The sequence below is a fragment of the Mustela lutreola genome, chromosome 10 (assembly GCF_030435805.1).
Source record: "Mustela lutreola isolate mMusLut2 chromosome 10, mMusLut2.pri, whole genome shotgun sequence".
Taxonomy (NCBI): domain Eukaryota; kingdom Metazoa; phylum Chordata; class Mammalia; order Carnivora; family Mustelidae; genus Mustela; species Mustela lutreola.
The window spans coordinates 75102422-75126616 of NC_081299.1; the positions used below are offsets into that span (position 1 = coordinate 75102422).

Here is a 24195-nt window from a genome sequence, read left to right on the forward strand (position 1 = left end):
AGTGGGTAGAAGAATAAATGAAACAAGATGGGATTGGGAGGGAGACAAACCATAAGTGACTCTTAATCTCACAAAACAAACTGAGGGTTGCCGGGGGGAGGGGGTTGGGGAGAAGGGGGTGGGATTATGGACATTGGGGAGGGTATGTGATTTGGTGAGTGCTGTGAAGTGTGTAAACCTGGTGATTCACAGACCTGGGGATAAAAATATATGTATATAAAAAATATATGTTTATAAAAAATAAAAAAAATAAAAAAAAAAAAATGTTAATCTCATTTGAAAACCGCCTTCAGACATTTACATGGATGTTTGAACAAATACCTGGATTCCCTGGCCGCCCAAGTCAACACAAAATTAACTATCACAGTGTCCAACACACAGAACTATGCTTAGCACATAGTAATTTTTCAACAAATATCTGATGAATGAAAGAAAGAATCCGCACATCAGAAGTGAACTTAAGGTATCAGTCAGATTATGTTAGGTTTATTGTGTCAGTCAGCTTAAGTTAATTTATGCTTCAGTAATAAATGACCCCAAAGTCTTGGTGGCTTAAAATCATCAGGATTTCTTTCTTTTTCACAGTGCATACTGACTGAAGGTCAGCTGCTGCTTAGTTCCATGTCACTGTCACTCTGAGACATCAGCTGACAAAACAGCCTCTTTTTGGAATACTGTCAATTTCATAACGGAGGGGAAAAAATGTTAATTTCTACTCAGATGTGCACATACCACTTCTACTCACATTGTGTTGGTCAAAACAATTCATTACTATGCCTGATACCAACATGGCAGAAATGAAGTCTGGAGGTACAGTGATTGTTGTGGGTTGAATTGTGTAACCACTCCTCCCCTCCAAATTCATGTTGAGGTCTTACCACCCAGTACCTCAGAATGTGACCTAATGTGGAAATAGGTTCATTGCAGATGTAACTGGTTAAACTGAAGTCATGGGTTGGGGGACACTGCTATGACACTGATATGACAGTGTCTTTATAAAAAAGGGTGAATCTAGAGACAGTCTGGTATACAGGGATAATGTCACATGAAGATGAAAGTGATTATTTTTGAAAGTCAGGGAATGCCAGAGATTCACAGCAAACCACCAAAAACTAGGGGAAAAGCAGGAAGAGATTCTTTCTCAGATCAAACAGAAGAATCCAACCCTGGTACACTCTGTCCTTGGGCTTTTAGCCTACAAAACTGTGAGCTAATACAGTTTTGTTGCTTCAGCCACTGAGTTTGTCCTACTCTCTTCAGGCAAACAGAGTAAATTAATAAAGTGATGGACATTTACAAGACACCTGACAGTGTCTAAAAACATCAAGAATCAGCAGTAGATGCAAATGCTCACTATATAAGAATTACTGTCCAGAGTAGAACCAGTCTTATGAAATGTTAGTAAACCCGGAATCCTATGGGGAATTAAGTATGAGCTTCGGGTGTTATGATTGGAAATCTACAGGGCCCATATTAATTTCTGGGTCAGCTACTCCATGAGCTGGTTTTTGCTCCCAGGTAAATTAATATCGTGCATACATATATTACACTGCTATGTTATAAACACAAAAATGCTAGTGAAATAATAAACAGCGTCTTTTTTTCCTCTACTTGAGGCTGAAAAGTGCAGTTCTGCAGAATCACCACTAGGTGGAACTCTTGGGAGAGATGAGAAAAAGCTTCTTGCCAATTCTCTCTGCAAGGGTTACTGCAATGGTGTTGGAACAAGGAAAACTTGGAAAGAAGAAAAAATATTACCCATTATCCTAAGTCTCTAGCATAGTAAAGTTTCAGCTATATATATTTTGAGCACTCTTCCTACAAGACTGCTACTTTTGGGTCAGAGAGGACAGATGTAGAAAATTCTTCCCAGGTGGTGGGTTAAACCTGGGGAAACTGGGGGGTGTCAGCATCGATGCACCATGGGCTGAGTCAAGCATAAAAAGACAAAGAGTGCAAGAAAAGGTCAGAAACAGAACTAACAAGCCAATGGTTAGAGAGGTGACAACAATAATAGATAGGAGAGGCAGACAGACCCCAGTACTTCAAGAGTAGGCTGCAGCAGAAAGTAAGTAACAATCTAATGGGTACACCTTAATGTGTCTGGCCACTGGGGTAACTGAAACATCCCTTCTCTTTCAGATCTACGAATCAGGCATTTCTAATTTTCCAAACATTTGCCTTTTCTTTTAAGAGAGCATCTTAAACATTTTATGAATTTTCTGACATAAAATTTTCACTTTGATTAGCAGGTATTATTTCAGGTTTTTTACTCATTCGTTCCCTATTGTTTGGGCGTTTCCCGTGTTTTGAAACTATAGGTAGTGTGTTTCTACTGTGCATTTAATTATAGGTTCTTATTCTGTTTCCTTCAGTTTTGGAGTTTGATGTGGAGGGGAATGCTCTACTATAACACAAGTATTTATTATTACAAGAAGGATGAAATATCATCAATATATAGTCATCTAGTTTAGCTAAACTAACTGAACACACAGTTTTTGATTTAGTTTTATGGAAAAAGGTATAAAATCTGATGTTCCAACAACCACAATGATCATACTTACTTTCATTTTCCTTTATTCCTTAGCACTTACTTCCTAAATGTCTTAAAAAAAAAAAAAATCTACTTTAAAAAGAAATTTTGCAAGCCCCTGGGTGGTGCTCTTGGGTTAGGCATCCAGCTCTTGGTTTCAGCTCATGATCTCTGGGTTGTGAGATCAAGTCCTACATCAGGCTCCATGCTCAGTGAGGAGTTGACTAAGAATTCTCTCTCCTCCTGCTTGTCCCCATGCTTACTCTCTCATGCTCTCTCTTTCTCTAAAATAAATAAATCTTTAAAAAAAATAAATTTTGCATATAATTGCATAATTTATTGCATAACAAATTGCATAATTTATTGACACTTTACTAGTTTGAGAGTTTGCCAGAAAGTTGATTATTCCCTAACCTGACTAAAAAGAAACTCTTTCCTAGATTTCAGGCTGAGAAACAGATGAGTACACAGATGCCTTCGAAGCTCCCAGGCTGTATTACTCAGCTCTCTTAGCTGCAGAGACAGAAACTCAATCAAAAACAATTTAGGCAAAAGGGGAATTTATGAGAAAGCTCACATCACCATGATAAGGAAAGATGTGTGGCCAGGCTTACCAGTAACTCATATACATTTTTACCCAATCTTGGTCTGCTTTCCTCCACAGGTGACAAAAACAAAGTCACAGTTTTACCACCACTGTGTTTTTGTCACCTGTGGAGGGGACTGAGAGTTGCTTCCTCTATTTCAGTTTCGAAAATTCTAGGGAAAGGCTCCGAATGACCTAGCCTTGGCTAATAAACTGTGGCACTTCCACAACAATTTAAAAAGTACTATATTAGTATGGTTGTTAAGAACATGATGAAAAAATATTAGCAAACGCAGTGCAGAGCAAGATCATGAGGTGTAGAGACGCAGTTGAATGATGATGCTCTTTTTTGGGGATAAAAAGACTATATGTCTTTTTAATGTCATGCCCACTACCCAGGCAAGTAATAGGACAGATCTGCTCCACAATCTCCCGGTTCTCTTAGGTGGGCTCCTTGAACAAGAGCCTGTTAATACCCTTGGATAGTACCTCTATAAGACATTAGCTTCTATTGAAAAACATGGTTGGAATGGGGAAAAGAGCATTTTCTGGAGAAAGAAGAGTTGATGTTCTTAAAAAGAGGGAGGGGTCTCAGGCCGCGGTAGTCCATCTAAATGGGAAGTTCACAGGGAATCTATGGCAGAGCTAAATGTACAGAGCTGAAGCTTCTACTGCTGGAGCAGAGGGTCAGGGGAAAGAACTGGCTACAGAACCAAATTCTCAGGCAGGGGTGGAATTCAGTTTCCTCTTACCTGCCAACTGATACATTGCTAGCAACTGCAATCTCATGTTTCCTTTACATTCTAACCACACTGGCTTCCTTTCATTCATGCAATGACTATTTATTGAATATGTATTGTGCACAAGGTATTCTTCTGCATGGGATAGATCAGTGAGCAAAACAAACCAAGATTCCCTATTCACACTGAACCTTTCTTCTTTCTATACCCTAAACATGCCTGGTTTGTTTCCATCACATACTATATTACTCTATAGAGTTATTCACCTCCCCGTTCCAGGAGTGACTCTGAAATTGGCCATGTGATTTTCTCTGGTCAGTGGAGTGTGAGCAGATGTGATCTATACTATGTCTAAGAAGCTGTAATTGCTTCTGCATGGTTATGGCTCACACTCATACTTCTCTACTATGAGAAGACCATGTTTCAAAGTGGGGCTACTCAGTCGTGGAATAAAAAGACACAGAGTGGAGCTACCACCTGGAGCAAGCCACTACTGATTTACAGCCTATATATTAATACGGGTGAGTATAAAATGTTCATGACCTGAGAAGGTAGATTGTGTGGGTTTTGGTAGTGCAGCAAAGTTGCTGATATAAAAGCCTTTGCAGGGGTGCGTGGGTGGTTCAGTGGGTTAAAGCCTCTGCCTATGGCTCAGGTCATGATCTTCGGGTCCTGGGATCGAGTCCCACGTTGGGTGGGCTCTCTGCTCAGCAGGGAGCCTGCTTCCTCTTCTGCCTGCCTACTCGTGATCTCTCTGCCAAATAAATAAATAAAATCTTAAAAAAAAAAAAAAAAAAAAGCCTTTGCAATTGCTGTGTGGTCTGCCTGGAATGCCCTTCTCTTAGGCCCAGATTCCCCACTCCACCTTGCCTCGCCTTGCCTTTGTTTCCTTGGGTGAATGCTGGAACAGCGAGGGCTGCCTCCTCCACTTGGAAACTGGTGTGTAGCCAGGAATCTGTGTGTGTATGTGTGTGTTTATGTGTGTGTATATGCGGTTGGGCCTCATGGTGCCTTGGAAGAGATGCAAATGAGTTTCCCCTACTATATAAATAAATATTTACACACACAAACACACAGGTACACACTCAAATATTAATTGAATATACCCTCTCCAGAGAGGGCTTCTAAAACTATATGCCTTAATATTACTCATCGCCTCTCTCCTACTAGCCCCAGCAAGAATTTTAGCAAGTTTCTCTATTTAACTTTCTTATGACATTCACCATTATTTGAAATTATTCTTTCTTTTTTAAAGATTTTATTTTTTTTTAAGGTCTTATTTACTCATTTGAGAGAAGGAGAGAGACAGAGAAAGAGCATGCACAGCGAGGAGAGGCAAAGGGTGAAGCAAGCAGACTCCCTGCTGAACCGGGAGCCTGATAACATGGGGCTCGATCCCAGGATGTGGAGGTGATGACCTGAGCCGAAGGCATCCGCTTTAACAATCTGAGCCACCCAGTACCCCTGAAATTATTATTTCTTAATTATCAATCTTGCTCACTAAAATGAAAACCTCAGAAAACAAGGACTTACCTTGTTCAGTGCTGTATCTCTGGGATCTAAAATGGTCTTTGGCAGGTTGTATTTACAAGTATTTTCTGAACACATGAACGAAATCCCACCTCTTCCTAACTATCCTCATTTTTAAGTATTTCAAGGGCATCTTCCCTCTAACCCATCACCCAGTGCCACAGAGCTATGCACTTAAAGCACATCATGGGCTACCACTTCACTCTAAAATCTCCCCCGACTCTCCACAAACTACGGAATGTGATTCAAATTCAAACCTGGCATCCACGGCCCTTAGTCTATTTCCAGCCTTCTCTCCCACCATGCCATCCCCTCACAGACAGTGATTCAACAGCTCAGAGGCACTTGCCATTCTCTAATTGCATTTGTGGTGTTTGTTTCCCTTGCCTTTTTTTTCCCCCCAGAGAGAGGGAGGAGGGAGAGTGCACATGCAAGAGAGAGAACTGGGGGAGGGACAGGTGGAGAGGGAGAGAATCTCAAGCAGACTCCATGCTGAGCACAGAGTCCAACAAAGAGTTCCATCTCATGACAGTGAGATCACGCCCTGAGCCAAAATCAAGAGTCTGACGCTTAGCCAACTGAGCTATCCAGGCATCCCAAAGAGAGAGAATCTTAAAGGCTCCATCCTTAGTGTGCAGAGCCCAACACAGGGCTCAATTCCATGACCCTGAGATCATGACCTGAGCTGAAATCAAAAGTCAGACAGTTAACCAGCTGAGCTATCCAGGTACCCCTGTTTCCCATGCTTTTATTCGAATTCTTTCCCCCTATCTATAGGATCTTCTCCATAATCCCCACAGTGGTAGGCTCAGAAATGACTTCCCAAAAGATGTTTGCATGCTAACCCTTGGGACTTGTGACTATTGCCTTATATGGCAGTACAAATCATTCTATCCTCGCAGATGTGATTAAATTAAGGGTCTCGAGTTGGTCTTGATTATTTTGGACTTTTCAGGTGGCCCCTAAATATAATCACACACATCTTTAAAAGGAAACGGAAGGAGTTCATACATGTATAGACGAAAAGGCCGTGTGAAGATGGAACAGAGGGCAATCCGAAGATGCTGGCTAACATGACCAAAAGCCAAGGAGTACCAGCAGCCACCAGAAGCTGGATGAAGGAAGGAAAAGATTACTCCCAAGAGCCTCTGGAGGGAGTGTGGCCCAGTGATACCTTCATTTTGGCCCGGTGATACTGATCTTAAATTCTCATCTCCACAACTGAGAATAAATTTCTGTATTATTAAGCCATCAGGTTTGTGGTCATTTGTTACAGCAAGCAGACATAGGAAACTATTAAACACAGTCTATCTGACAACATAGAGCATGGTGATTAAAGACATTAGGAATGTGATTAAAGAAAATTACTAAACCCTTCCAAACCCACACTTCCTTAGCCATAAATTGCATATAAAAATAGTATTTACAAAATAGGACAGCTCGAAGGATTAAATGAGACAGCATGTGAAGCACATACTGCAGAGGCACATGGTGAACACTCCAAGACATTTATATTACTGTCACTTGACTTAAACAAACTCTCTGCCCTCCCTTCTCTACCAGGATAGGCAAGACATCACCAGACACAATTCTAGACTCAACCTGCTGAAATAGCACCAGAGGAGTCTATGTAGGAACCCTCATTAAAACTTCCCTTATTTTCTATTCCTAAACCTCTTTTCCTTTGTCTTGTCACTTCTCTATAAATTTACTGTTCTTTCTTATGATGCTATCCAAGCTCAAGTTCTAACAATCCCTTTGAGTTAGTTATTCATTACTGAGCTCTCCCATGTGTATGTACAATGCATATGAAAATTAACTCTGTCCGTTTTACTCTTATCAATCTGTCTTTTATAAATCTAATTTGCAGGGCCTCAGTCAGAAAACCTAGGAGGCTGGATGACAGAGTTATATTATTCCTCCCCTACATTCAATAGGTTCACAAATCTTAAATAGTTGCCAGGTGAGCCACAGAATGGGAGAAAGTATTACAACACATATCTTATAAAGACAATTATTTGGAATACGTTAAGGAACTTCTACAACTCAATGGGAAGGCAAACAGGATTTGACAGCCACTTTGTAGAAGATATATGAATGGCCAAAAGCACGTAAAAGATCCTCAATGTCATTGATCATTAGGGAAATGCAAAATAAAACCACAATGAGGTACTACTAGATACCCATCTGAATGGCTAAAATTATGGAACTCACACAACTCTAGTGGGAAAGTAAAATAGTACAACCACTTTGAAAAGCTGCTTAGCTTAAAAAGTAAACATAATTGTAGCATACAACCTAACCATTCCACTGTTAGGTATTTACCTAAAAGAAATGAAAGTGTATGGTTCCACAACTGCTTGTACACAAATGTTCATAATAGTTTTATTCACACTAGCAAAACACTGGAAAAAATCTATAAGTCCATTAACAGGTAAAGGGGTAAACAAATAACGGTACATCATTTGTTTATATATGCTATATAATGGCATACTATTTAGAAATAAAAAAATAATGAACTACTGATATATCACAACATGCATAAATTTAAAAATCATTAAGCATATGAGGAAATGATAAAATAGTATATATAATACAATTAATATAAATAATTTAAATTTTTTTTACACATTTATTTATTTATTTAGAGAGAATGTGTGTGAATGGGGGTGGGAAAGGCAGAGGGAGAAGAGAGAGTCTTAAACTCCACGCTCAGTGTAGAGCCAGAGGCAGGACTTGATTTCATAACCCAGAGCCAAAATCAAGAGTCAGAGGTTTAATCAACTGAGCCACCAGACATCCCTAAAATAACAACTTTTTTTTAAAAAAAGCAAACTAATCCATGGAGCCAGAACAAATCAATAGAGACAGGGATGGACTGCGAAGGAGCATGAGGGATCTTTCAGGGTGATGAGCATGTTCTGAATGTTGATTTCAGCAATAGTTTCATAATACATACATCTTTAAGTAGTCAGTGAGTTTTACACTCTAAATGGTTGCTATTTATTGCATCTTGATAAAGCTGATTTTAAAAAGCTGCCAGAGTAGTTTCTTATAAAACTAAAGATACTCTTACTATATAATCTCTCAATCACTTTCCTTGGTATTTACACAAAAGTGGTGAAAAATTATGTTCATAAAAAATCCTGTGTGTGCATGTTTATGCAACTTTATTTATAATTGCCAGAACTTGGAATCAACAAAGACATCCTTCATTAGGTGAATGGATAAACTGCAGGATACTGTAAAGGTGCATTTGTGTCATTACACATTGTCAAAATCCATAGAATGTGCAACACTAAAAGTGAACCCTAATATAAACTGTGGACAATGTAGTTTCATCGTAGTTTCAATGTAGGTTCATCGATTGGAATAAATGCATAACGGTGGTGGTGGGTATAATAAAAAGGCAGGCTATGCATGTGAGAGGGCAGGGGATATATAGGAATTCTCTAGTTCCTGCTCAGTTTTGCTCTGAACCTACCTATAGTGCTCTAAAAACCAGAGATCTACTAAAAAAGAAAAAAAAAGAGAAAAAAAAGGTTCCAGAGCATTCTAAAATCTTATCTTCTTTCTCCCTTTGAACAAAATACTCCTCAATCAGGCAGGCATTAATAGAGCTATCTCATAGATTTTGATGTCTTCCAAGTTATGATTGTACATACATTCCAAAAACACCCCAGACAAATGGGTCTCTCACCACTAGATGGCACAGAATGTTCCTGCAATGGCAGAAGAACCGAAAGTAAAACTCCTAAGTGGAAACAGAGAGCAGGGATCAATGACTTAAGATATACACGGGGAAAATCTAATTATATAAAAGTCCAGCTTTTAAGCAACATATATAGTTGTTTCATGTTATACTTACTTGTGTCTAATATCCTGTAGCTATTTGGTATTTGTCGACTAAATAAGTGAGGGAAAGGGAAGGAATCTCAATCCCTTCTCAGAGACAATACATTGCAGAAAAAATGAGTTCTTTAGGGGAGAATATGGAGTGGTTACAGCACACCCTCACAGGGCTAATTCTAGCAGAGCTAAATTTGGTCTTTAACATATTTTGGACCTTTGCAGACTGAGGGTAACTGACAGAGATGCAAACTCTGGTTCTAGAATTTTGATTGACTTCCCTCCATCCAGGGACTGACATTCCTTTGAACTGGTTATAACTTGTGTTATTCTCTCATATGAATAAAATAAAAATCCTTAATACACATTCATTTTTACATCTGTGTAAATCAGGATTTTGCCCTTTTCTGAAAATTATCTTTTAACAATACCTGTAGAGAAACAAGTTTATTGGAAGCAAGAGTTTCTTCAAACCTGGGAGCTGACAGAATAAACATATGGTTGGAATGCCAAAAAATGGGACTTGGGTCAAGGAAAAAAAAAAAGCCTGATTTATTCTCTTTGAAAATCAGGCTTGGGCGAAGATCCTGTGTGTTTACTGACCCCACCTACACTCACAGAGGTGAATCTTTTTGCCTGTCTGGACTATATAAACCCATCCCCCAACCCTCAAAGTTAATTAGGTTGGGATGGACAGAGTCAAGCTAAACTAATCAGGACAACTCTTGGAAATATGGATTTGAGATTGGACAAGAGGTCTTGGGTTCCTACTGTGTATTTGTACCAGGAAGATACATAAACTAGATCTGGGGCCCTGCCAAACTGTGTCCTGCAATATATGCCTATATTCCAATTAAAATTTCCAAGCTCGTTTAATACAAAGAGTTTCAAGCCAGGTAGATCTTACTTTGAAATTAAACATCAAAACTACGAGCTGTGTGAAGTAGGAGGTTACGTGACTTCTCTGAAACTCAATTTCCTCATTTGTTAGTAAGGAAAATGAACCTGCGCCCCATGCAATTGCCACGATGCTTAAGCACACTAAATCCGTAGTGGAAAACATACCATACACTTAACACCAAGTGTCCACTTAGGAAGTGAAAAAGATTATCTTAAATACAAAGAGGATGAGTGACTTAACACCAAATATGGTAAGGAGAATTGGGTAGGTACTAACTGTACAAGAGATATTTTCACATCAAAAAACAGAGCTGTGATTTCTTTAGGAAGGACAGACCGAAGGAAAAGAGACAGTTTTTGTTTCAGCTGCTATAAAATAAACGTTTTGTGTTTTTCTGATGGACATGTAAATTTTAGAAGATGCTTTAAAAAAATTTACCTTTTTTTTTTTTTAAGTAGGCTCTATGCCCAACATGGAGCACAGTGTGGGGCCTAAACTCATGATCCTGAGATCAAGACCTGAGCTGAAATCAAAAGTCGGATACTGGGGCACCTGAGTGGCTCAGTTGGTTAAGCCGCTGCCTTCAGCTCAGGTCATGATCCCAGGGTCTTGCGACTAAGTCCCGAGTTAGACTTCCTGCTCAGCCAGAAGTCCACATCTCCCTCCCCCACCCCCCACCCCTCCCCTCCCCCTCCCCTTGCTTGTGCTCACTCTTGCTCTCTCATTCTGTCAAAGAAATAAATAAAATCTTAAAAAAAAAAAAAAAAAAGAGTCTGACACATAACCAACTGAGTCACGCAGGCACCCCAGACCTACCTTTTAGAGTAGTTTTAGGCTCACACCAAATTGAGTAGAAAGTACAGGGTTCCCATATATCCCCACATACTCTCCCCACCAATAACATCCGGCATCAGAGTGGTGCCTTTGTTATAGCTGATGAACCAATATTGACACATTATCACCCAGACTCCAGTTTATCTTAGGGTTCCTTCTATGTGTTGTAAATTCTATGGGTTTTGACAAATGTGTCACATGTGTCCATTATAGCGTCATACAGAATATTTTCCTTGAGAAGTCCTATTTAGGAAGGCTATTTGGAGGAGAAGCAGGCAACACATTATTAATGAAAGCAAAGCAGAAAACCCGTGGGCTACAAACTGTAGTCTGGATGATTAACCCTAAAAAAAGGTTAGTCTAGCCAAGGATAACATGGTGAGGTAGAAGAGGGTGTTCCATGAGACATCTCACCAGCAAGGACTCCTTTCTTCCTTCTTTTCTTCTTCCCTTCCACCTTTCTCTCATCAATCACTAATTCTTTTCTTCGGCTTTCTGGTGCCAAGGGATAAAAAAAACTTTATATCCCAGTTTCTAAGCCTTTGAGATCTAGGTGTTAAATAGGGGACAGATAGTGATTTTTATCCTGAGTTCCTCTTCTTTCTTTTCTTGCTTTATAGCAGTAATTCTTTTCTTAACCTTTAAAGTATTATTTATCATGTTTCTGTTGGCCATCTGGATGTCTTTTTTGCAGAAATGTCTGTTCATGTGTGGGGTTATGGACACTGGGAGGGTATGGTGAGTGCCGTGAAATGTGTAAACCTGGCGATTCACAGACCTGTATCCCTGGGGATAAAAATACATTATATGTTTATAAAAAAATTAAAAAATTAATAAAAAGATACTTAGCCAATTAGAAATAGCATAAAATAAAAATAAATAAGCAATTTAAAGTATTATTTATCTAAAATTACAGAAGCAACAAAAATACAATGTTGTAAAAACAAGCAAGTAATAGACAAATTGTAGCCCAGCCCCCAGTACAGTCCTTTCCTCAGAGTTATCTTTTATGTAAAAAGTTTCCATTGACACTAGTGATGATCTTTCCTGTTCTTTTTTTTTTTTTAAAGATTTTATTTATTTATTTGACAGACAGAGATCACAAGTAGGCAGAGAGAGAGGAGGAAGCAGGCTCCCTGCCGAGCAGAGAGCCCGATGCGGGACTCGATCCCAGGACCCTGAGATCATGACCCGAGCCGAAGGCAGTGGCTTAACCCACTGAGCCACCCAGGCGCCCGATCTTTCCTGTTCTTTACCATCTATCCTTGAAACAGAAAAATTCTAACAAAAAATCCTTAATTTAATCGAGGTGTCTGAAATTTGATGGGCTGTTTGTAGTATTACTAGTATCTAGTTGGGAGGATAAAAAAAGCAGTACCTATAAAAATTCCTATAGATGTAATTAAACTTCTTCCTAAATTGTCTCAAATATCCACACAGGGCCTTGAACCAATAAGAGAAGACCTAATCAGCCAGGAGTCAGTTAATTCTGTACCAGCCCCTTTAATACTCAAGGGTCTGGCTAGTCTGGAAACCTACTGGGAAGGGATAGCTATTTGTCCAAATCTATCAACAAGACAGTTATTCCGCCTTTCCGAAACATCCTTTTGTCACAAGTTCCACCTGACTCAAAATGGCTCACGTGGCAAACCTCTGTTCAGCCGCTTTAGCACCCCTGAAGATCCTGACAGCCAAGACCTATTTGCCCTTACTTAGAAAATCAATATATCTGGACAGTTGTATTCCGAATCCAAGGTTCACAGAGATCCCTTCTTATTTCTCTGGATTAACCCAAACTTTCTCTGTAAGCAGACTGTCTCATGATGCTCTTCTGCTTTTGCCACCATCTTTATCTTCAACATTGTAATATTCTTAATCCTGGCACATTATTGCTCCTGCCTAATGAAGGTGAGCCCCACAACCGGGAAGTACTGGCATCCTACTTCAGGACGCCACATCCTGATCCAAGGCACACCCCTTTGACTAATTCCGATCTAATTTTGTTTGTGGATGAGCCATATTGCAAAAATGAAAAAGGGAAATTTCCAGGCTGGTTATGCTATTACCACCCAATATGAACTGCCTGGAGAGGGAAATCTCCCACAAGGTAAACTGGCCCAACAAGGAGAACTCCACACCCTCACCAGACTGTGCCAGCTATCAAGAGGACAAATTGTAATATTTATACACTAGCCAATACATTGTTGGGTTGTCCATGAATTCGGAATGTTATGGAAACAAAGGGGTTTTCTCATGTCCACTGGGACCCCGATGAAAAATGGACAAGTACATGACCACAACTGCTCTTTTATCTTCTGAAGTTGCCGTCCTCAAATACAGACACACACTAAAAGGACTAAGCCTGACTCTAAGGGAAATGCCCCAGTGGACTTTCATGCAGAGACAATAGCAAGAGAATCTCTAAAGGTTGTGGAACATGTGGGTAAAGTCTATTCCGCTTCTACAAAAGAATGACCTCTTGTTGCCAGATTTGCCATCCTAATGTCCTTGCGACATGGCACCAGTCTGCTTCTGAATCAGAAAAATTAGGATAGGCAAATAATGGCTCTAATTTCAACAGTCAGGGATATGGGAAGCCCAAGATGGGCCCTTCGTTCTTCCCAGCCCCTTGGCAAATTCTATTTTTTGATTTTTACATTGCTTCACCCACCATGATGTGTTTAAAATAACTCAATTTATAAATAAACATTGGTGGGGAGATTTCTACAATACTGCAAAACAAAAACAAAAAACAAATACCAGTTTATTGTCAATATCTAACCTATCAGGTCCATAGTTCTGGAAAACCCATTTTTGTTCCCAGATGCCTCAAACCTCCTCCCTGTGGACCTTTGGAATACCTGCAGCTGGACTTCATTCATTTGCCACAATTCTGGGATTATCAGTATGTTCCTGTTATTGTTTTTACATTTTCTAGCTGGCTAAAGTTTTTCCCTGCTGTGAGACTAATGCCCTCACCACAGCAAAGAAACTGTTAGCAAACATGCTTTCCACTTGGGGTACATATTCTACAATTTCTAGTGATCAAGATACCCACTTCACTGGGAAAATCATTCAAGCTTTAATAAAGGCCTTATAAACATCCTGGAATTATCATTGTCCCTAATACCCTCAATTACTGGCAAAGTTGAAAGAACTAATGGAATTTTCCAACCTAAAATCTCTAAGCTTAGACTCTACTGGACTCCCTTGGCCTAAGGCGCTGCTGCTAGCTCTGTTGCTAACTGACAATATCACCCTTGGAAAATATACACTCGCTCCATATGAGATGGTTACCAGTAGGCCAAAGTCTACTGGCATGCAACTTTCTGCTGATCCCCTGCCAGTATGATCCCTTTTCTGCCCTCATGCCAGTATGACCAGCTACTGTGAGCCTTTAATGACTAATGCTAAAGCCTACCATCAACAGGTTAAAGAAGGAACCCAGTTCCAGTTCAAAGGATCCTGTGGGTTAGTCTGGAGCCTGGTGATTTTGGAAGCCCTGTTGCAGAGAGGGGGTAAAAGCAGCTCTCAAGCCACATTGTAAACGACCTTACCAAATGTTCCTGACACTAGAGGCCAAAACTAGAGGGCACTGAGCCTTGCCTACCAATCTCACAGCTAAAGATGGTCCCAAATGGCCTCTGGTCCTATATAGATGCTGGAGACCTCTAAATTGAATAGACAAGGGAAGACAAGTAGTTCACATCAAGGTGAGCAGCTTCTGCCCAAGGTGCCAGATCAAGACTTCATACTTTTAACATGAAATCTTTTTTTCTCCTTTTTCTTTCCACTGGTGACAGCCTGGAAAGATACGCTCTCATGTGTATCTCCCAGGCCACTGAGGAGTGGGGAGGTGTCATCTTTCAGACTGCTGGCTTGTCATCAAAGATTCCAATCTGTCCATGATGCTAGAGACCCCCTCGTCCTCTCTGTAACTAATTTCTCTTCTTTTCCTAATGTCACTGCAAACTACAAATGACTCCCCCAGAAGACTCCCACTAATTTCAACGTTTACAGCCAGAACAACCTGTCCCTTGCTTTTATCTTTCTTCAACTATGAGTGTATGGACCCAAGGAAACAGCTACTTACGTAAACCTTGGTACATTTGCACCCCCATGTTCTTGTGATCATCTAGCTTCTGCTCCCTGCTCTAAGGCATCTCACCAGCAGCACCCATCTTTGCAGGGTATTTAGAATGAACAACTCTCTCAGGCTAGGAGATTTTCTTCTGGTGGATTTTCTTCTGATTTTCTTCTGCTAGGTATTTAGAATGAACAACTCTCTCAGGCTAGGAGATTTTCTAACTGACCCCAGGCTGGAGAGGGTGAATGCAATAATCCCTGAGAATGAATTCATTAATAGCACCACCTAAAGGGAATAGTTGTGTGTCTTTGAGGCAGTTAACATTCTACATTGGCCTATGAATGCCTAGTTGGTGCACAACTGGGCAATGACTCTTAAGTTAACTGTACAGCTAGCTTTTTACAAACAAAGACATCTCATTAGTAGATTCCCCTGAACTTATACCATCGAGATGAAAAAGACCTACCAGGAGGCATTCATGATTCAGGATTTGCTTCTTTTTGGCAGGGCCATGCTTTCCTGGTTAGGAGTTAATGAAAACAAGATGTGATCAGAAACCTCTCCCTCACTCTTGGAAGATAACGTAGAATCTGTTGCTAATGGCCTAGACACCCAACAAAGACCTTGAGCCTCTCTGGCAAAGTTGTCCTTGATACTAGAACAGCTCTTGATGATCTTATAGCTGAACAAGGAGGTGTCTGTGGTGTGGCCAACACTACCTCCTGTGCCAAGATTAGCATTCTGGGAAACTGAAGCTAAATTACATGAGATCATAGAAAAAAATGACTCCTGATGAGGGAGCAGGAGGCTGGCTGAGGACAAAGCAAAAGCTGGCGCCTTGCACCCCCTCTTCACCCACTCCCCTCCGTATGTGTAGCATTCCTCAGGCACCCCTGACTGCCATAAAACGATAGTTTAAAAAAAAAAAAAAAAAACGAGAGTTAACTTGCAGAGATCATAGTCCTGCAAGGCAGGAGTCTCCCTTGGTTTGCAAATGTCCTTGAGATTTACAACAAAGAAGTTACCTTATCAATAGCCCAATTTCCAAAGACACAGAACTCAGTTCCTCAAGCCCTAATGTCACCCTCCCCTCCATAAAAAACCGAAGGAGGTGGAGGTAGAAGGAAAAGTAAATAAAGTTAAATTTCTTCTAAACCTAAATCTCATTAACAAGGATGCTTGATAGCAGGAATGTAACATTCCACCAGGAGACTCCCAATTGTCTTTATGTTTATGCCTCATTAGAGGGAAAGTGACCTTGACTTGATAGTAACCAGGCCTTCAATATCCTCATAGTATTCTTTGCCCCAATAGCCCTTCTGAACACCCCTTTGTCCTCACCTACCCAACTCCTGTGTATATCACCAGCCACTCCTCACAACCCGGGGCAGCTGCAGCTCTTTCTGCCCACGGGTCTTGTCCCCGTGCTTTAATAAACCATGATTTTGCACCAAAGATGTCTCAAGAATTCTTTCTTGGTCATCGGCTCCGGACCTCAGCCCACCGAACCTCACCTAGGTTCTAGAACTTCATCACTTCCATGGGGGCTTTCTTTGACTTATTTGATTTTGACTGGTTTGGGTCTTGGGGCCGTGGCTGCAAAGTACACTCCAAACACTGGGAATTCTCCTCCGTACAGCAATCATAATAATCTTCCTGACGCACTGTATTCTCTCAAAAGCTTTACATGCATGTGTGTAGCCATTAACCATCAAACAGTGGAGTGGACCATCTAAGAAATGAAGAAAATAACCAACTTAACAAGTGTAAACTGAAAACTGTGACCTGTGAATATCAAGAAGTTGAATAGGAATATCAGGACCTATAGGCACCAGACAAACAACGAAAACTGTGAATTTCAGAGTGGTAGCTGAGAGTGGTGCTAGTGCCTTAAATTTTGATCACATCTCTCAGTTACCTGGAGATTTGAGAGAATTGTTAAAAACAAAACCACAAGCCCAAAATGATGCCACTTAGATCAAGTTCCCAAATTGGGGTTTAATACCTAATCTAATGACACTTCCAACCTCCACCAGAAATGCTGTCTTAACCAGTCAGCCAGGAATTTTTCAATTAGTGCCAAAAAGTCCATCACATGGGCCCCTCACACCCCCCAAAGAAAGATGAGGTAATCTGCATGGTAAGATCCCTTGTCATCTACCCCTCCACCCCACCAATGGAAAGCCACCTGGCCTGGAATTCATTACTTTCCTTTGCTAATTACTTTCTTTCCCCACCCTCCTTCCGTTTTTGTATTGCTCCCTGGGGGCTCTTCTCTGCCTCCTGGATGGGATGGGTGCCCTGCTCACGAGTCATTTAATAAAGCCTGTTAGATCTTCAAATTTTCTCAGTTGGCTTTTGTTTCTTTAACAGTACCATCTAGTACCCAGTCCATATTCATATTTTTATGATTGCCTTTTGTTAGGCTGGCAGGAAGGGCTACCAAAGATGGCGAAAGTTCCCGCCACACGACCTGAACTCGGACAGGAGAACAAAGGACCAAGATGGCGAAAGTTCCCGCCACACGACCTGAACTCGGACAGGAGAACAAAGGACCAAGATGGCGAAAGTTCCCGCCAATCGATCTGAGCTCAGACAGGAGAACAAAGGCCCAAGCAGGAACCTGAGACCCCCGCCCCGGGCTCCTGTGGACCAATGGGATCCCGATGAGCAGGAGGGATATCCAAATAAGGGAAACTTGCCAAAAGACCCCTGAGCTTTCCCCAAGACCCCTTAAAAGCCCCCTCCTCCCTGCCTTGGGCGCGACTTCCCCCACTCTGCTTTCCAGAGTTGCGGAACCTCGCCCAAGGGTGCCCACCTCCTCCCGGTGCAACTTTCTCGGCTCCCCTTCACCTGGGCCCTGAAACTTCACCGGAGAGAACCTTTAATAAACCTTGCCTTACACTCACTTTGCCTGGTGTTGTGTTTATCTCGCCGGAAAAACCTTACACCTTTAAAAATATCTTTTTTACAGGGGCACCTGGGTGGCTCAATCAGTTAAGTGTCTGACTCTTGATTTTAGTTCGGGTCATAATCTCAGGGTCACAAGATAGAGCCCACAATGGGCTCTGTTCTCAGCAGAGTCTGCTTCCCCTCTCTCTGTCCCTCCTCCCTGCCCCTCATACATGCTCTTTCTCTCCTCACCACACACACACACACACACAAAATATATATATATAAAGACATATATATATGTCTTTTTTACATTTCATTTGATTGCATCAAGTTTCATAAACAAGGTCCACACACTGTATTTGCTGGATGAAGTTCTCAAGCCTCTTTTCATCCTAGAGTGGTCCTTCTAAACTTACCCTCTCCCACTTTCTCCCATGTCACTGACTTACTAAAGAAATTAGGTCAGTTATCTACCCTGTGGTTATGACCCACATTTTGGATTTGTTTGCTTTTCCATGATTTCAGGTAACTTGTTCCTCAATCTGCTGTACTTTTTGAAAACTGGAAGTCACGGGGCCAGCACTGATAGTCACTGTAATATCCTATCTTGAGTAGACAAAGCATGCCCTTTCTTGGGAGTGCCCGTATTAGGCAGGCATGAGTGTGGTATTTTGGTTATGTCGCTTAAAATCTGTGACCTTGGGCAAGTTACCACACCTATCGAAGCCTCCACAGGAAGGAAGTATAACAATTCATAACTTGATGAGTTTTATAAAGATAAAAATGAGATGATGAGAAGGCAATGCCCACCCCGTGTCTGATAGATACACACACAAGCAGTCGCTCAGGGAGCGTCAGCTCTAACAGTGACAAACGATACCTCCGGTTCCCATAGCATACAAATACTCATTCCAATAAAATGCTTATAAAGTACTTGAAAAACTGTATCTCTTTTTTTTTTTTTTTGACATAACAGGATATGCACAATATTTATCTGTGTCAGTGATTAAGCAATACATACAGCAGAAGTAGGGAGTCCAAGGATTTTTGAAGAATTAATTGTCAGGAATTTTGCTGTACTGTTAAGGGACCAGAGTCTCCGCTGGGCCGAAAACATGCTGTAGAATAAAAGAAAAACTTTAAAAGGAGGAAAATGTATGATATTTACATCACTATCAGATACTTGCAGCTACCTAATGGACCATAAGCTTATATAAAATGTAAGTAAAAATTGTTGATAGCTGTTTTCTTCCCATATGTAATCTCTCACCACTAGAATCATTCTAATAGAACCCTCCTTATCTTACAAAAATTTATGCATCTGTCATTTTAAACTAAAGATGTGTAAGGATATTGTAAATTCAAAAAACAAAGGCTCTCATTTAGTCAAGGGCATAAAATTACAGTAAGTAAAAGTTTCATTTGTAGCAGCTATAAAAACCAAAGTATTTCAATCTAGGAAATACTCAATTCTCATAATTTCCTAGATAACAGTCACTGGTAAAACAGCACAATTTTTGACAGTAAATTAAAGTGGTTAAAACCAGAATTTAGTAAGTTGTTTGAAAAGGATTATATCAAGTCCTTGACAAATATAAAAAATATATGAATGAATCTTAGGTTATTTTCATAGATAGTACTTTCTTCAACAATCCCATAGACAGCGAGCTAACTATTTCAATAGATTCCAGATACACAACAAGCATGCATTCTGAATTACATCTCTACCTATAAGGAAAACTTACCAAAGAAATAAGAAATTTTATTACTGTACTGCACTTACAAGAAAATCCAGCATTCTAAAAAATATCCAAATGTATAAGAAGAAACTTCTCATAAGGTTTTACTTATGAGAATGCTGTATCAAGTGGATGGCACTTCCTCTATCTCTGGTAGTTAACTAAACTTTAGAAAGAGACATACTCTATGACTCAAAGGAATCCACTGAAGCCAGCTAGCTATGAATCTATTCAAGTTACCGAAATGTTAAGGCTACAGAAAGATTTAAAGGTGAGAAATAATATATTGGATGCTTCTTAAAAGGTTAAATATAAAATCCTGACCTTGTCAACAAAATCTCAGCTTCAAGTGACAATCTTTTGCCATTCTATTTCACTTCCGCCCTTTAAATTCTCTGCAAAGCACTTTTGTTGCTGTTGTTTGGTTGGTCACTCATTCACTTATTTCATATGTTTCATGAACAGGGACCTGATGTGTTTAGTTTACCAATGCATTCTCTGGTACCCGGTAGGCACTTGATATAACAATATTAAATGACTGAATAAATACAGAAAAATCACACTATAAATTAATGATTTAGGTGGACTATTTACGAGGCCTTTTATGAAATATTGATTCCTTTTTAAAGTAAATAATTACCCCTTATGTTGTACGTCTTTCAAGTTGAAGAACAGGTTTTCTTAAATCAAGAAATGCCTAGTCTTCTGTCATTAACTGTTCCGTTCAGGAATAAAATATTAACTAGGTTAGGCAATATGGGTTGTTTTAAGGAAAGATATTACCAAACAGGAACAATATCGAAAAATCTTATTTAGTATCACGGAGTTACTTGATTTAGGATAATACAGTTGTTTTATCCCCACCCCCAGCAAACAAATGTCCATTTATTTAAGTTCAGCCCAATTTCTTAGGTATTCAAGCAAAGTATAAGCAAAATGCTTTCTTGTAAGTAGAAAAATGGGAGAAACCTCTTCTACCTTCTTGAGATAAACTAGGTGAAAAAACAGCATAGGAACCAGAGTACCTCAATTCTAGTCCTTATTTTGATATTTTAAAAAGTTTTCATACATTATATATTAATAAAAATAATTTTAAAAATTAAAAAGCTTTCTATCCTTGGACAAGTCACTGATTCTTGCTGAACCTCAGTTCCCTCATTTTTCAAAAACAGATGAATATACAAACTGTTGATTTAAAGGTCAAGTCAGAAGGGGCTAGTAAATCAATGGCTGATCATGTGTGAGCTTAGGCACAATTCTTGGGAGATTTCACTCCACACTGGGTGAACCATACCCTCTGGCCAGCAGGTCTCAGTGCTATTCTCTATAGGGAGTCAACACTAAATCCATCTGTTTTCATCTGGAAATCCCAAAGTCTGAATTCTGCATCATCTCTAGCTACCTTCAACAGTATATTACATCCACGGTACAATGTAATCCCTGGCAAGTGACCCAGTTCTTCATTTCTCTGCCACTTTCCATACCTTCCACTGTGTCTTTTGAACAAATAGGCCATAATCAGCAAATTTCAATGTATCTTTACATTCTCAGCGTGTTTTCCTTGCTTTAATGCCAATCTTATTGTTCCCTGAAGATACCATTTCTATGGTCCTCAGTCCTGGCTTTTGTTTTAATATTCCGCACCTAGGTCTTGTCCATTTCACCACTTCCAGACTATTAGTTCCCTCATCTGCCTCACTAATGTTATCTCCTGGTCTGCGGATAACTTCCTGTCATTACTAAAGATTTGTCATTAGGCATACAGTTTTCTTCTCAACGCAAAGTACTGTGATCATCCCAGATAATTTCAGTGGCTTCAGAGAGGATCCTCCCAACAGCTGACAATCCCATGTCTGTTGGTCTTCTGCTCCATTCCACCTTAGTCACTTTCCTGCCATTATATCCTGACCCTGCACCTTACCATTACCTCGGTCTGGTCTAATTCCAAAATAACTGAGTGAAACATTCTGCTTTTTGACCATAAGCTACCATCCCTTTCAGTTAATTATTCTATTCTTCAGTATTATCAAGATCTCTAGGAGGCTTCCTCTCCTTTTCCCAGTCAGCCTTCCCATTCCATTATTTTCCAAATTAGAGGCCAGTTCTACCACTTTGGTAATGTTCTTGACAATGCCCTACCCACCTGTCTGTCCTTTCACTGGTTTTCAACACTCTAGCCCTGGAGGAAGTCTTCCACAGAGTCTGGTTTTCCCAAGCTGTGGAATGCTGGGGAAAGTCACATGGGACATGTTCGATTTCACCATAAATTCATGGTCATCAATCTCAAATTGATTCCCAAATTCTCCAGCATTTATGCTATATTTTATAGGAGAAGGATGGCAGAATATGTCACCTCAAAATATCCCACTTTAGAATAAGAATTATTTTGAGCTAAAAGCACTTGAAAAACAGCAAACACAAGAAGAGCCATCTGATTCTTCTCCTTCTTTCTGAAAACAGGAGATAAAATTCCCATGTGAAAAGTGCTCTCCCTGCACAGGAAAAAAGAAACATTCCTACATGGAAGGTTGAAGCTGAGAGAATTCTGTAAACACAGAACTTGTTAAATAACTCTTACCTTCCTTTAGCCTCCCCAAATATTTTGGTTACTTTTCCACAATTGCCTCTCCCAGTTCAACCTATATAGCAACATTTGTTTTTGCCACTGCTTCAGGTCATTTTCTTAGGATTCTTGTGTCACGTAGACCTTATATTAAATGTGTGTGCTCTTCTCCTGTTATCTGCATTATAACAGTTCAATTCTCAGGCCCAACTGGAAACCCTAAAAGAACAGGCCATACTTCTCTCCCACAGTCGAGAATGACTATATTTTAATTTTTCCCACACTTCTCTAACCTAAAAGCACTTTATTCCAAGTAGATAACCTTGATTCCTATCAGAGAAAACAGAAGCTATCAGATTTGCCATTTCAATGTACTCAAATTGAAAACACCAAACCCCCAAATGCTTTCTTTCCCTTCTATTATAATAAAGAAAGTGACCCTCCCACAAAAGGATAATTCTTCCTCCCATGACTAACTCTCTGGAGACCTTGCTCCAATGATTTTTACCCCTTTCTCTGGTATATGCAATGTTCCTTGCTTACATCTCTTCTGGTTAAAAAACATAAATACAAAATATAAACAAAAATTAAAATTCTTGACTCTACCTTCTCCTCCCTGTTGCTCATTTCCTCTTCAAATCAAAATTTCCAGTTACTTTCTCGTGAGAGCTAAGCTTTTAAAAAGTTATGTTCTCAGTTGTCTTCTTTTCCTCAATCTATACTCTTCAACCTGGTGCCAACTGACTTTTTTACCCAGGACTCCACAGACACGGCTCTTGTTCAAGTCAGCTTTGACCTTCATATTGTTAAGTCCAGTGAACATCTGGCAATCCTCTCACTTCTCTTGAGCTCCCTGCAGTTTTAGATCCTGTTGGTCAAACCCTGTCCCCTCCCAGAAACCCATGTACCCTTGGCTTTTGACATACTACAATCCCTCATTTCCTTCCTACCTCTCTTCCAATCTGCCACTGAATGATGGAATTTCTCAAAACCCACATCTGGATTCTGTCTACTCACTCATTAATCTCTCACTAACTAATCTGATTGTGGGAAGAATTGTGGGGACATCAGTGCAAAAAAAAAAAAAAATCTAAGTAGGCTGACATAAAGATTCAGAACCTCTGAAACTACTACTTTTCTTCTGTGCTTTACATACACATTTTTACCAGCACTTCCTAATGCAGTTAACACTCCATACATATATTCACAAATAATAAAAATAGATGAACAAATTTGATGTCATTGAAAAGTTGGAGAAAATCCAAACGTATATGGCTTTTAACTCTAAACAATAATTTCACTGTACTTTTTTCTAGTTTCTCCTTAAAAACAATGTTCTATGAAGAAAACCAGGCAATTGTGAATCAAGGTGATCTGGTAAACCAGATTATGGCATATTGTAGATAAGGTCATCTCCATATTCAAATACGCATGATCAATAGAAAACCAATGTATTTCTTATCACGGGAGCCAACTATTTAAAATGAAGTTATGTGTGGCAGAAGCTGAGAAGGCTGGTGAATTGCTGGGGGCGGGGGTGGGTGGGTAGGGTGCAAAATCCACAGCTACAATGTGAAAAAAAAATGTAGACAAAGTGAATTGTATCAAGTTTGAAAGTCGGGCCTTAAACCCAGATCATCAATTTACATATAACCACTTTGCACCTGCGAAGGAGAGAAAGAGGAAGAGATTTATGTAACTTGACAAAGTTCCGAACGTTCAGGTTAACTGCAAGGTCAGGGAAGGCTAAGGTGAATGTTGCAAACAAAGGCTGATGCTAATCAACGCACCACCCACGCTGTGATGTCCGAACAAAAATTATTTCTGCTTCATGCTCTCCCTGCCCATCCACTTCTACAATGTTTATAAGGTCCCCCCCGTGCAACAGAAGGCACCTAGAAGGAGAACCGGTACTGGCTGGGGAAGTACATTGGGAAT

At 40.0% G+C, this 24195-nt stretch overlaps 1 protein-coding gene across 2 annotated transcripts in view; it reads right to left on the reverse strand.

The window, feature by feature from the left end:
* KYAT3 (kynurenine aminotransferase 3) overlaps positions 1-24195 on the reverse strand; it is a 66911-nt gene that overhangs the window by 42002 nt on the left and 714 nt on the right. The window contains exons 1-2 of one of the 2 annotated variants that reach the window (XM_059136233.1): positions 16406-16563; positions 15527-15579 (exon numbers count right to left, since the gene is read on the reverse strand). Coding sequence is in view for 1 of the 2 variants with exons in the window: in XM_059136232.1 (XP_058992215.1) it covers positions 18977-19072 (96 nt within the window). In the remaining variant the exon portion in view is untranslated. Of the gene's footprint in view, positions 1-15526; positions 15580-16405; positions 16564-18976; positions 19074-24195 lie in introns of those variants that run through there. The other variant, XM_059136232.1, reaches the window with a different exon arrangement.